Source organism: Talpa europaea (genome assembly GCF_964194135.1).
Source record: "Talpa europaea genome assembly, chromosome: X".
Taxonomy (NCBI): Eukaryota; Metazoa; Chordata; class Mammalia; order Eulipotyphla; family Talpidae; genus Talpa; species Talpa europaea.
The window spans coordinates 19456240-19469925 of NC_140081.1; the positions used below are offsets into that span (position 1 = coordinate 19456240).

The following is a 13686-nucleotide window of genomic DNA, read 5'->3' on the forward strand; positions in this document are numbered from 1 at the left end:
ATTAGACTAAGTACTTTAAATCGAAATGTCATTTGATTTTATCAACATCTTATAAAATAGGCATTGTTTTTATGTTCTCTTTACAGACAGGCACCTGGCTTATCCAAGTTAAGCCAATGGCTCAGTCACAATCTGTGAGTGCCTGTGTGATGAATTCAAGCCTAAGTAGTCACGTGAGAGAATCACATGCTTAATCACTGTCTCACATATGGACATAAGTTAACATACATAATCAATAAAGATCAAGAAAAGCAACTGACTTCCAAAGTCTTGCATTTCCCATTCAGTCTGGTGCAGAGCCACTGGTAGTTGGTGGTCAGGGTGTCAAGTTCCTTTTTTAAGGCCTCTTGTGCTGCAGGGGGAGCTTGAGTTATGACACTATTTACGGACTCAGTAAGGAGTTTCACTTTTGCTTCTTTTTGCTGGGCCTCTTCTTTAGCTCTCTGAAAAATAAAGAATATTCTCTCAATAGTAAGGCAATGCATTCCTTCCAAAATGTATCCCTATGTAGCATGTACTTTCTACCTCACATCCTGCCAGGATGACACTAATAAAAATAAATCTAACACTGATTTCAGATATTTCCATAATTTTAGGTTTAGTAAAAACTGGAGACCTGAAGGAATATTTTGCAATCAGAATGTAGTAAGTCCTAATTATAATAGTTTGAAAAGTAGTCTGCAGGGGTCTCCCTGGTGGCGCAAGGGGTTAAAACACAACCTATGAAGGAACCCGCAGCCACTGCAACAATACAGACCTCTCCTGACTCGCCCCCTGCTCCCTTCAGCAGTGTGTTTCGGTCGGTCTGCCTGTTCTGTTCCCCACTCCATCTCTAGTGGATCCTCCCAACCCCATGCCTCTGGCCTGTACCCCAGTTCTTGTATGCATAAATAAATGAATCTTTAAAAAAAGTAGACTGAAATAGGTATATATTTATGGATAGATACAAACACAGAAATACATATACATATATGCATATATATTGATATATGAAACAAGAAACAAATATTTTAAGTTCAAAAATATCTCATAGCTCAGAATTTAAATCACTTATAAATTACTCAATGGATGAATAACATCAATATCAAAATCATTACAAGTATCATTAGTGAAATCAAAAAGTAATTAACATAGAAAAGTCTTAATGTTATATTCAGAACCATACTGTGATTAAAAAAAAAAAAGTTCTATTCAGTAACAGAAAATATTTAAGGAAGAGTAAAAGAGGAGCAGCCTCTGACATGAGGTAACTCATCTGGCACTCACAGCTATGTCTTGGTCTTCTCTGTTGAAGATAAACTTTCACTGATTACCATCAGACAAGGCTACTTCATTACCATTGTAGATCAAGACAACTACACCACTCCATCACCATGTTAGAAGACAAAACATGAACGTCCAAACCACAAAATACCAAACACTCCCCTATCCTCAGTTTCTTTATTAATTACACCTTCAGCCTCGCTCTAGTTTCCCCTCCTTCTAGGAAATGTTTAAGATACCCAGTTTGGAGTTACACTTACTCACTGAAGAAAAGCAATCCAAAAAAAAAAAAAATATTTAACCCTTCCCTCAAATCATCTAGCACAAAACCAAATCCTATAATAGGCTCTTACTCACACAACGATGGTTCCCCAAATGTTATAACCCCAACTTGTTCAACTACAGGTGGTCTTCAGCTAGATGGTATTTATACTTCTTTACTTCCATGTTCAGACCTATTAGAAACACACATACTGTATCTTTCATTTGGGTTACTCCAAAGGCCAGTCTTGAGATCAGCTTCCAAGCATAAGGAGTACAAATTTGATAGTAAAGGAAATACTGATAGGGGAATGAGGAAAGGGAAGAAAGATAATTATGGTGTATATATTAAGCCAGCGACTGCTGTTGGTAACTGCAGTTTAATTCTGCTGGGAAATTCTGAGCACACACGCCTGAGGGCTATCACACACAGGAATCAGAGCAGATTATATGCCATCTCCCAGCACTGTTTGAGTGCTGTTGGTGAATACAGATTTCCTAATACGTGAAGTCTGACAGAGAGGTAGGAAAACTGGGATTTGGGGGTCATAGCAAGGTTTCAGGTAAAAAAATGAAAGTTCTAGCAGGTCTACATGTAGTGCAATGGTTAAGAGTAAAAGGACATAGACAGGAAATAAACATAGTCAACTATAAAATGGCTTTACATTTTCAACACAATCACCCTATGTCTTTGGACTTAGTCTCATAATGACTTAAAAGTATGCAATATTATATTAAATGCAACTTGTTTTGACTGTTAAATGATCACCCTCATTTATTTTAATTTATTGAAAATTTTAGTTCTAAACTTTAAATTTGTTTTTTTTTGTTTTTTGGCATCACTGAGCTTGTTTCTATACTAGTCATATTTTGACTATGGTAATTTTAGCTTGAGAAGCAACTTTAACAACCATTAATTACTTAGTATGTGCTGTCGTGTGCTATGTCAGACATGTTATATGTAAAACCTTGTGAGATGTGTTTCATTTCAAAGAGTTCAAGTAAATCATCCTGAGAGTTACATCTTTTCATCCTCATAGTTTCCATTAAGCCCATCCTAAATCCCCCATGAGATGAAGAAGGAGCATACTGTAGTGAATCCAAAGAATAAGGTTACATTTAATACAGGTTAAAAACAGCCCATCCAACTAGCAAAAAATGCACAGAAAACAACTGCTTCCTTGATGTTTGGGCACTCGTGATTAAAAAGACAGGCTGAGAAATTAGGAAATATTCAGAGAAGAAAGATAGGAGAAAAGGAAGAAAACAAAATGATTGGTAGAGTTTCCACGTGATCCTCATCATAAATTAGATTTTACTCCACTTATCTCTATAATCCAACCATCATAAGCTCAGATAACTTCCACTGCCAACATTGCAAAACAGTTTCTCAAAGTAAGTTTCCTTGAAATCACTTTGGAACTTAATTCTTGGAATCACCTGTAAACTTGTTGAAAATGAGAAGAAAATCTCAGATTCCACCCCAAAATCACTGAATCAGAAATGCTGGGTGGAGCCTAGATCAGTGTTACAAATCTTCCAGGATTTGTGTTGCAAATGCTCACTCAACTAGGAAAACCACTGCTCTCCTCTGTCACCCACACAAAGGAAACAGTGAATGCATGTAAATTCGTTCCAGGGAGCACTAGGCCAAGAGCTACAGTATCAATAAAAATTAAAAATGAAAGGAAGAAAACTGTTAAAACTGAGATTGTAGCTTTTAGAAAAGGGTTTAACATAAAGTCTTAACATACAGCCATTGTGTCAGGGAGAGAAAAGGGCCTTCACACACTCCCCCAGAGGAGCACAGCTGCCCTTCTGCCATTGCACAATCCAGCAGGTTATTGCTTTGTTTCAAGGACCAGGTAAGGTCTGGCAGGTTTAGGAGGCCTGGGAAGTCTTTTTTTTAACTACAGCCCCCTCCTTCACCTCAAAGAGGGAGGGAGGGGTAGTTCCAATAAAGCCGGAACAGGTAGGGGAGACAGGAACAAGGCCAAGTATAATTAAGAAGGACCCCTCTCCACCCAGACAGGAAATGACTTTAAAAGCCTACTGCTTTACAGCTCAGGGCAAGCCTGCTGCCTCCCACAGTGCTCTGTCCTAGCGCTGCCTAATACACGTAGTCGCTGGTTTCACTCTGGTGTTTTGTAAAATTCTTTTCTTGAGAGACACCAAAGGACCCTCGGGTGCCGCAGTCCTCAACAATTGAGGACCTCCAAAGAACTTTGAAATCAAATGTCGCTTATCAAATACTGCCCAATATGCTCTTTCATATTAACAGAAAAGTGTTACATTTTTCTAGGCAAATTATTTTAAGTAGTGATCTAGAAAATAGTCATCTAGACATTTTTTGTATTACTTGATATTTTATTATTTTTTAATTTATTTTTATTTTATATATTTCTTACATCATTTTTCATTTTTGCACAATGTATGCATTTCCATCTTGGTTATAGTCCCCATACAATTCCTACCACCCTTGTTTTGATCATACTCCCTTCTCTTCCCCCTATAGTGTGTCCCTGGTTTATAGTTGCTTGTTGATTTTGATCTAGACTGTTATTGACCAGTCGTCTAGAAAAAAATGACTACAAAAGTGTCAAAACAGCATTATCACTTTCGAGTAAAACACTGGGGAGAAAGTCAAGAAGCAGGAGGTCTCTCTTTTTGCTTTGAGTCAGGCAGGGAAAGAAGTCAAAGAAGGCCTGCCAGTCTCTTCTGACAAGAAGATAAATTTGCTGTCAGTATGAGCACAGGTGGCAGCCTGGACAAGGCACCACGGCTGCACATTAGGTAGTGAAACAGACCTAAAGAGATTACCTTTACTGGCAGGCAGAAAGTGCAAGAAATGGGATCTTCTTGCCAACTCCCTTTGCTGTTGTTGCCAGAGGCTTCCGGGCTCTTAGGGCTCTTCCTCTTTTCAACATTACCCTCACATTGCACCGATTTTACAGCTAGATGGAGCATTTAAACATGCAAATCAATGTGGACTCCTTGGTTGAGCCACCCATTTCAGGGATTGCTAGCAAAACAATTTCAATTTGACACAGTTTACTCTCAAGTGCTGGAAAAGTAACAGGGATCTGAGTTGACTGGGTGGTTGGCCAGACAGGGAACTGTTCAAGGAGAGAGGGAAGATGGCTAGATGGCTTGGCAGAGTGCGAGAGCCAAAAGAAGGAACTGGAAGAAACAGAGCAGCAGCATACAATCTGATTGCTGGTGGGCTAACTAAGCATCTGAGACAGGAGCTCCATGATAGAAGATGTGATGAGAACTGCCACAAGGGGTAGGAGGGGCAAGGGTACAGGGTGTCACGTGACTCAGAAGAGGACAGGACAGAATGGGACAGGATAGTTTAGAGAAGTTTGGGATGGGTTTAAAGACATAATTGAATCATGTGAGTTCTAAAACACATAAAGCTTGTGACTATGACTAAATTATTTGACCTCTCTGGAGATTTCTTTTTTCTGATCAGCAGAGATGTGTGGACTAATTTGCTTTCTAAGTACCTTTTTCCAAACGGTGATCTCTCCAAGTCAGATTATACTCCCTTGTTTGAAACTTTTGTGAATATTTTAGAAAATGTTCTGGGACCCCCCCCCCCCCCCCCCGTTCTGGCACACAAGAAAGCAAAGCCACCTGCATAGACTTGAAGTCTGCAAAGCAGCTATGCAAAAAATCTACCACCTCTGGGTAAGCCAGACTTTTCATCCCCAGTAATGACTGGATAAAGATTTAAACAATAGCGACCAGTTCTCTTCATGGTGCATTTCTTTAGAAATCAGGGAGGTAATTCAAACTGCCAGCTTTTGCCTTCCTCAGCACATAGATTGTTCTACATATTTTTAGGTTAAAACGACAGAAGACCAGAAGTCCCCCTGTAAAGAATACCATTTTTGATATCAATGACTCACTGTTCCTATGATATAAAATAAACTTGTGATTGTTAGACAGTTCTCACAGTGTAAAACCTGTCATACTGCTTCCCAGATTTGAATTGCCATTACGTTTTTAAAATTTTTCAATGTATTTATTCATTTTCTTACATCGTTGTTCATTTTTGTATATTATTTTATTTCTCCCCTCAGGCGTAGTCCCCATAGCTCTCCCACCGCCACAGCACCCGTGACCCATCACCACATTCCCTTGTGCTCTTCCAACTAAGACTTTACAAGACATTCAATGAAAACCCCTCAATATTCTACATAACTCCTGTGTTCAGACACCTGTCTGTCTATTCATGCTCTCAAAATCTCAGGTCATTTATCCCATCTTACTTTCTTCAGGCAGGTAGAGCTCTTTCTTTTAGTAATTAGGCTAACGTTCTTCACAGGAGCTCTTCCCTCTGACAGCAATAGGTTTCCATAAAAATGTTTAAGTTTGGCTTTTTCTTATGATTCATATTTCAGATTAAAAATAATCCCTCAAAAATCCCTACAAGTCAACTCTTTCTAAAGGAGCATCCAGCCACCCCCCCCACTGCCACCTTAACTGCAATTATTCATTATTTAATAATATTACAAGGGTAAAAGGTGATAATAATAATAATAACAGTAATAATAATTATCCAGTTTGGGACATCTATTTTGTGCCAGGCATTGCATTAAGACTTTCACATTTCACCCTTGTAATAATTCTGAAAAGCAGTTATTTTGATACCCTGTTCATAAATGAGGGAATCAAAGTTCAATGGGATTTTGAAACTCACAGGAGGTTACACAGTTGGCAAAGAGTCACAGCAGGTTTGAAACCCCAGTATCTGGCTCCAAAATGATTCTGCTCTGTCATGAGGCCTTAAGCCAAAGATCCAGTGTTTTTTTTTTTTTTTTTTTGCATTTTTAAGACCATCTTTTATTTCTAGTAAACTAAACATTGCTTCCTAGGGAACCAATTTTTGTTTATAACTACTATACTACTATTTAATTTCACATTAACAGAACACAGACTGAAAAAACAACTTTGATTGTGAATGCCTAATTAGAATAATAAATAAAATAATTATACAAGGTTTGTTGTGACTTTTCTACAGGGGTCATATTCATTAAAGCCCCAGAGGTTGTTTTTGGCTTAACTTTCTCTTGTATAAGAAAGACTCTTGATTTATTTCCTTTCAATACAGAAACAAATTTTGTTTTGTTTTTGCAAATTGCCTGAGAGAGAAGTTATATCAAACCCCCACCAGCTAATGTACTAAATGAACAGCAAATTTTGCGATAGCCTCTTCAACTATTTTCTGGGTAGCTTCTACAGCAAAACATGTAAGAAATGCTCAGGGTTAGTGTTGATAGGGTAAGGCAACATTACCTTCTTTCCAATTTAATTTAATTTGACTTCAAAGTGCTACCTTTGGAAATTACAAACTGATGACAGTGGGTTCTAAAGAAGGTAACTCTACTTAGCTTCTGGTGAATGTGATTATTACTCTTTATATAGTAAAGAATATGGTTAGATTATGTATTACTTCTAGTACATAAAGATAATAATTATCATTATAGCTGCAAATGATTGCTTGCTCGTTCTGGGCTAGGCAATTTTCATGCATGTAAGTTTCAATCCTCATTCACACATTGCAGTTAGGACATGAGATGACTTACAAACAATAAAATAGAGGGTTTTGTTGATTCCTGAGTTGCCCAAGACCATAATAAAATGCCATTGTGTAGATGCAACACCAAACCTTACCTCCACGGCCTTGACAGACACAAGTTACCTTGGCCTTAAAGCAATGTTAATATTTTTATCCACTTATTTCAAGAGAAAGGTCTGTAAACTAAATCTAAATTAGAGGCCTTCAGTTAAAATACTGAGTACTTCCAAATTCTAAGAAAACTTTTTAAACCCCTGAATTAATACAGCCCATTGAGTACATTTTCCACCATCATTTTCCGCAATAATATTGTAATATATTCTGTGTTTGAATTGGCATCAACTAGAAAGAATTAATGTGGTTAGTGGATTCCAATCTTTTAATACAATATAATTTCAAGGGAATCATATTCTAACAGTGATTGTCAATATGTATGTATCCAGCATAATGCCTTAAAATAAAAAGTTGAGGAAGTCTATATAATGTATATCAATCTTAAAGCTAAATTAATTAAAAATCAACTTCTATCAAACTGAGAAAAGAGTAGACTGTGCAGAAGCACAATTTCGAGTGATAGCACATCTTTCTCTTTTTTCTTTCATTGCATTCATATAACTTGCTTCATTGCTTTGTTTAATTTGGCTTATTTTACCTTCATCTCTTCAACAGCTTTCTGTAATTCATCTGGGGTTTTGTATTCAAAATCTCTTTCTAGGTATTCTTCTTCAGCTTGTGTCATCCATTCATGCATCTCTGATAGATCTTTCTGAAGGCTTAGGGTTTTATCCAAACCTCCTTTTAACTCTTCTTTTCTGGCATAGACCTTTCAGAAAACAAACCAACAAAGAAAGAATGAATTTTGCAAGTCACAAAACATCATTAAATTATGATCAAGCAGTCTGTAAGTAATAGAATGCTTAGATAGAAAAAAAAAAACAGAGGTTAAAAGCTTATACAAATGAAAAATGTAACTCATGGTAATTCCATGCATTTAATTTCACAAAATGTAAAATTAAGACACAACCATTTACTTGGAACTCTTCGTAGAACAATAGATTCCCTACAATGATAATTTAACTAGTGTGTGTGGCATTTCGTTTCTATGAATGGAAAATAGAAGAAAAGCAATTTCTTTGCAAAATATGTTCCAGGTGCAAAAGCAAATACATTGGCACACAAAAATAGTAATTCTTTGTGCTCCTTGATACTATTTTATAATTTTAAACATTCTCAAATTTTAACTATCATATACCTACAGAACTCTCAAAGGTCAGAAGAACAAGAAAAATCATAAAGGGCATAGTCATAAAACTCAGAAAAAAAATGTGGGCATATATACATGTGAGATGTTCTGTATCTATAATTAAATGACCACAAATTTAAATAAATCAGCACATTTTCATACATAAAATTGGCAAGAAAGTAATTAGTAAAAATGTCCCATTTGGGCAGGGATGTGGGAAAATAAATGTTTTCATACCTGTTGAAGCAAATACCTAACAAAATACAAACTTTTGGACAGTAAATTGACAAAATTAAAATTTATAGTGTTCATAACTCTGAGTCTACTCTTCTAATTTAAAAAAAATCATGCAAAAACTAGTGTGCAACATTACATGTATGCTGCTCAATCAGTTTTAAACACAAAAGCATATCGGATATAAACCCAGTATGGTTTTAATAAGGATTAGTTAAATAAATGGTGATATATACATAAACTGGGAAATCATGTGACACCAGTAGTTCTGAATTGAAACGTTGTTCTATAATAGAAGTTTAAGTTTAAAAAGCAAGTTGCAAGACAGTACATGTGGTAACAGGAGTCTTGTGCTTTTTTTAAAATATATATATATGAACACACACACATATATTTTCAATAACATTGTTCATTTTTGTACAAAGTTTGCTTTCTCCTTTCAGGTGTAGTCCCTGCAAAATTCCTACCACCAAATTCCTATTCACCCGTTAACCATGCTTTATGCATTTTTGAAATACTAACTTTTTACAATTGGATTTATTATTTAATAACCAGAAAAAATAGCAAAACTTAAAAAGAATATCATGCATGTTAAATATTTGGTACAATTTACCTTTTTATATTACACTGAGGGGAAAAGTCTCAATTTAGTATTAGAATGGCTCTCATTTACTCTATAAAATACCTCTAGTCCAATGCAGCAATTTTCTCTGGGATTAAATTGAGTTCCATCTTTTAAATAACTGAATTGCAACTGTAAATTCTTAACATATATTGCATAGTTGCAGTATAATTAGGTGTTCAATTTACCAAACATTAAATAGGTGCAGAGCCATCATCATATAATATTCCAATATTTTACAACCACCTTAAGCCTGATATAGTTACACTTTTAATTTCTTTACTCTCTTAAGTGAATGTAGTACTTGATCTATTGAAATGCAAATAAATGTTTCACTCTGACAATACTAGTATGTCTAACAATTACTCTAATCAAGGTAGAACTATTCTTCATCGTCAATGAGCCTGGGAAACTCTAAGTAGAAAGTTAATTTTTGACTTTGATATTCCCTTCTGCTTTCATATTTTGAGGCAGTTGGCAAAGTGACAAAAAATGACAGCATTTGGCCAAACAGTCGTAGTTGAAAACAAACTATTTTATGCTCTGAAACTAAATCAAGAAAAGAAGCCAGGAGTGAGTATTTCCAAAAGAAAAGGAAAGCAGGAAGTCATTGTGAAATGAGAACACACTGTCAGAGAGCTTACTTCAGAGCATTTATCAACACCAAATCAAGTACTTGTGTGATACTGGGTTAACTCATTTACTTTTCATCTTCTCTACTAAACTATAGACTCAGTGAGGATACTATGCATATTCCCTACTTATACTTGATATAAAATGTTTAATAATTATATATTTACAAAGATAAACATTGCAATAAGTAACAAAAATGCAATGGAACTTCTCTCAAATCATGCATTTACATGTCTATGATTAATTTATTTAATAAAGACATAAAAACTATGTAACATTAAAAAATTCCTTTCCTCCTTTATCCTCTCTCTGCCTCCTCCTTCCCTCCCTTCCTTCTTTTTAATATGGCTCATTAATTTGTGGGTTATTTTATTAATGATCATTACTTTAGATAATAATTAGAATCTTGACAATTTTATTGGATATATAACTTGCAGAATTTAAAGAAATCTTAACCATATTATACTGATATAAGCAGGTCACAGGATTTCAATGCATCTTCATACATAGAAGGCATTTGGACGATTCTGTACCTAATTATTTGAGTTTTTCCAACCTCCGGCATCTAAAAGCAAGAAAAGGAGCTCGCTTTAACCCAAGAAAGTATATCACACTCTCCTCCTGTGTGTGGCCGTTTCTATAATGCATAGCATTACACATCATTTCCATTCTCTCTGGAATCTTGTATTGATTTCTGGCTTTTACTATACTTTCTTCCTGTGTCTTCAACACCTGGTCTCTTTTGGCAATGAAGTCAGAGCACTGGCAGTGTGGTATTCCAAAGAGCTTCAGAGAAATGCAAAATACTCTACAATGGGATGAGAGCATGGCTGGGATCTATGGAGAGCTTGTCATTCATTTCGCTGAGCAAATGAATACATCTTAAAAAAAAAACGGGTTAAGATGTTTTCTCCTCCTGCACTAAAAAATCTTGGTAGGTTTTATAGCACACAGGTCTGCGGCAAGGACATTTCAAGAATAGAGATGCTTTAATAATTCTACTTCTCAAGCATGCAAAATCCTTGAGGTTTGAGTAATATTGTTGAATTTATACTTTTTTGTTTTACCCCTTGCTCTAAATATATCAGGGTTATAATTTCTCTTCATCCATTAAAAACACTCAACAAATACCTTTAAAATTGGCCTTCCAGAAAAACATCAGTGGTATAATCTATTATTTAAGAAATAATTTTTTCCTGAACATCCCTTTGGGAACTGGCTTACTCCGGGAGGATGTGAACTAGCTGGCCCCGGGCTATCATATCTGAGAGTTAATAGAACTGTTGAACATTTGTCAGTGACGGTATTAGCTGGGTGACTTGCCTTGAATTTTACTTTTCTAAATTCTTCTCGTTTTCAAATTTAGTTTTGCCTTTTGGCATGATTTCTTTTCAACTTTGAAAGGTTACTCAGAAATAATAAAAGACTGAACAGCACTAATACACAGAAAATTAAACCTCTCATTAGCTTCACAAAAGGTACTACAGGTATATTCAAAAGTAATTGCTGCTTTAGGTCAAAATTTTCTCTTTTGAACAAGAAGTATTTGATTTACACTATTCATGAATATATTTGCTTTTCCCTAATGTAATCTTGAAATTTAAAATAAATACCTATAAAATGCACTGCTGTATAAAAAAGAAACTCAAGTATGAATGTATATTTCCTGTTTTTTCCCCACTGAGCTATTCTTAACTATTTCCTAATCTTAATTCATTTATTCAAATAAATGTATTGAAGAAGTCAAACCTGTCAATCCTAACAATAAGTAGTGAATATTATTTATCATATGTGTGCACACACATGTATTATTCACTTTATTTCTATACCAAATTCACAAGCATAAGTTATCGTTTGTTAATCCAATTATTACTGCAACATTATGCACTGGAGAAAATATTCAATAAAAAATAATGCCTAAGAATAGGACTTCAGTGTTCAATATGACAGTTCTATTCAGGAATGTCATTTTTTCAGACCCCAATAAGGCAAATATATGCTGTTTAAAATACCTACTGTGAAAATATTTCATCTGCTAGACAAAGGTTTGTTTCAAGTCACCAGGCTTACAACATCAACATAGGGAGTAAACTTTATAAAGGACAAGGATGAGGAAATAAAGAAATCTTAATGAGATAGAGGCAAGCCACAGTGACAGCAGCGGTACCTACCTGCCGGCACATGTGCTCCCACTGAATGTTGAGCTCTTTGAGTTCTGTCTCAAGTCTAGCTGCAAACTCCGGTTCGGCTTCATTCTTTATCTTCTGCCCACCTTCATTGACACTGGTCAGACTGGGCTGAATGGTCTGTATATCACTGACTAATAGCTAAGGAAATAGTTCAACTTAAGTCAGCTAAAAGTATCACCACAGTATATTAGTAATGCTACACAGGGCCTCCCTGGTGGAGCACAGGTTAAAGTCTCAGCACTATCAAGGTATTGCCTGCCACTGTGACATGAGCTTGATCTCTGGCCAGGGAGCTAAACCACATGGCGCAGAAGGCCTCTCCTATCTTGCCCGCTGCTCCCCTCCAGCAGTATATTTCAGTAGATTCCTCTGTTCTGCTCCCCACTCTGTCTCTGGTGAATACTCTCACCCCACCTCCCTGCACCTCTGACCTACACCCCAGTTCCTGTATGCATAAAATAAATGAATACATCTTAAAAAAACTAAATTTAAAAAATGTAGAAATACCACATGATAGGGAATATATTATTAGGAGCCATGGTATTACACATGAGTTCTGTCCCTTAAATTCTGAAATAAATACATACATATAATTCAACCTTGCAAAAAATGATCATGTGCAGTGGTTTTAATATCAACAATGAGGTCAGGAATTAGTTTTCCTCTTAAATTAGATACAAAAAGAAACATTTATTATTTGTTGTTTGGAAAACGTGTGAAAATTATGGGCTTCATATATTAGTATTTCTGAAAAGATTTTGGTTCTTAAATGCTGGGTATTACAGAAAATTTTTATAGCATGATGGGCGTGAAGGCTATTTGTAAAGTAGATTTGCTTTTCCATAGCTTATATGTACAGAGAAAATCTTTATGGAATTAGATTATTTTGCTTCCACTGCATGACAATCATATAATGAATATAATTTCAAAAGTCCATCTTGGGTAATACTATAGCACTGCACAATGTTACATGGAAACAGCAACATAGTATGGCTAATAATCTATAAGATTTAAAAATAGCTAAAAGGATTCTTTAGCTTGAAATTACATTAAAATAATATTGTAAAGTGAGGGTTTACTAATAGATAGTATTTCATCCATTTCTCATTTACATAAGCCAGTTTCACACCTGCAGTGGACTGTCGTTTTGAACCAGGTAATTCATGGTTGTAAGAGACTGTTCTGTATACTGGACGATGTTTGGGAGCACCCCTGACCTCTACCCACCAGATGCCAGTAGCACCTACCCTGACCCAAGTTCTGAAAAACAAAAGTGTCTCCAAACACTGCTAAATGCCCCCCACCCCCGGGGAGAGGACGGATGGGGGGATTACCCCAGGTTGAGAACCACTGATAAAATCAAATAACATTCTTCGCATAAAAGTCTTTCTATGATAAGTATCACACAAAAATCTTACCCTGCACTGTTTCAGTTGTTTTTTAAGGATTTCTGAATCTCCAACAGCAGGCCATTCCTCCTTCAGGAAAACATCCACTTCAGCCATCCATTTCTTCAGGGTTTGTATATGATTCTGGAATCAGAGACCCATTTTTTATTTTATTTTATATATATTTTTAAAGATTTATTTATTTATACAAGCACTAGGTACAGTCAGAAGCACGGGAGGGTGAGAGAATCCACCAGAGCCAGAGC

General features: G+C 35.8%; 1 protein-coding gene across 1 annotated transcript in view; it reads right to left on the minus strand.

The window, feature by feature from the left end:
* The window catches only part of DMD (dystrophin), a gene marked incomplete at both ends in the record, with an annotated part of 1915324 nt that overhangs the window by 1257687 nt on the left and 643951 nt on the right, over window positions 1-13686 (minus strand). The window contains 4 exon segments of the mRNA XM_084258879.1: window positions 261-443; window positions 7764-7934; window positions 12015-12170; window positions 13451-13564. Of these exon segments, the coding sequence (XP_084115005.1) occupies window positions 261-443; window positions 7764-7934; window positions 12015-12170; window positions 13451-13564 (624 nt within the window).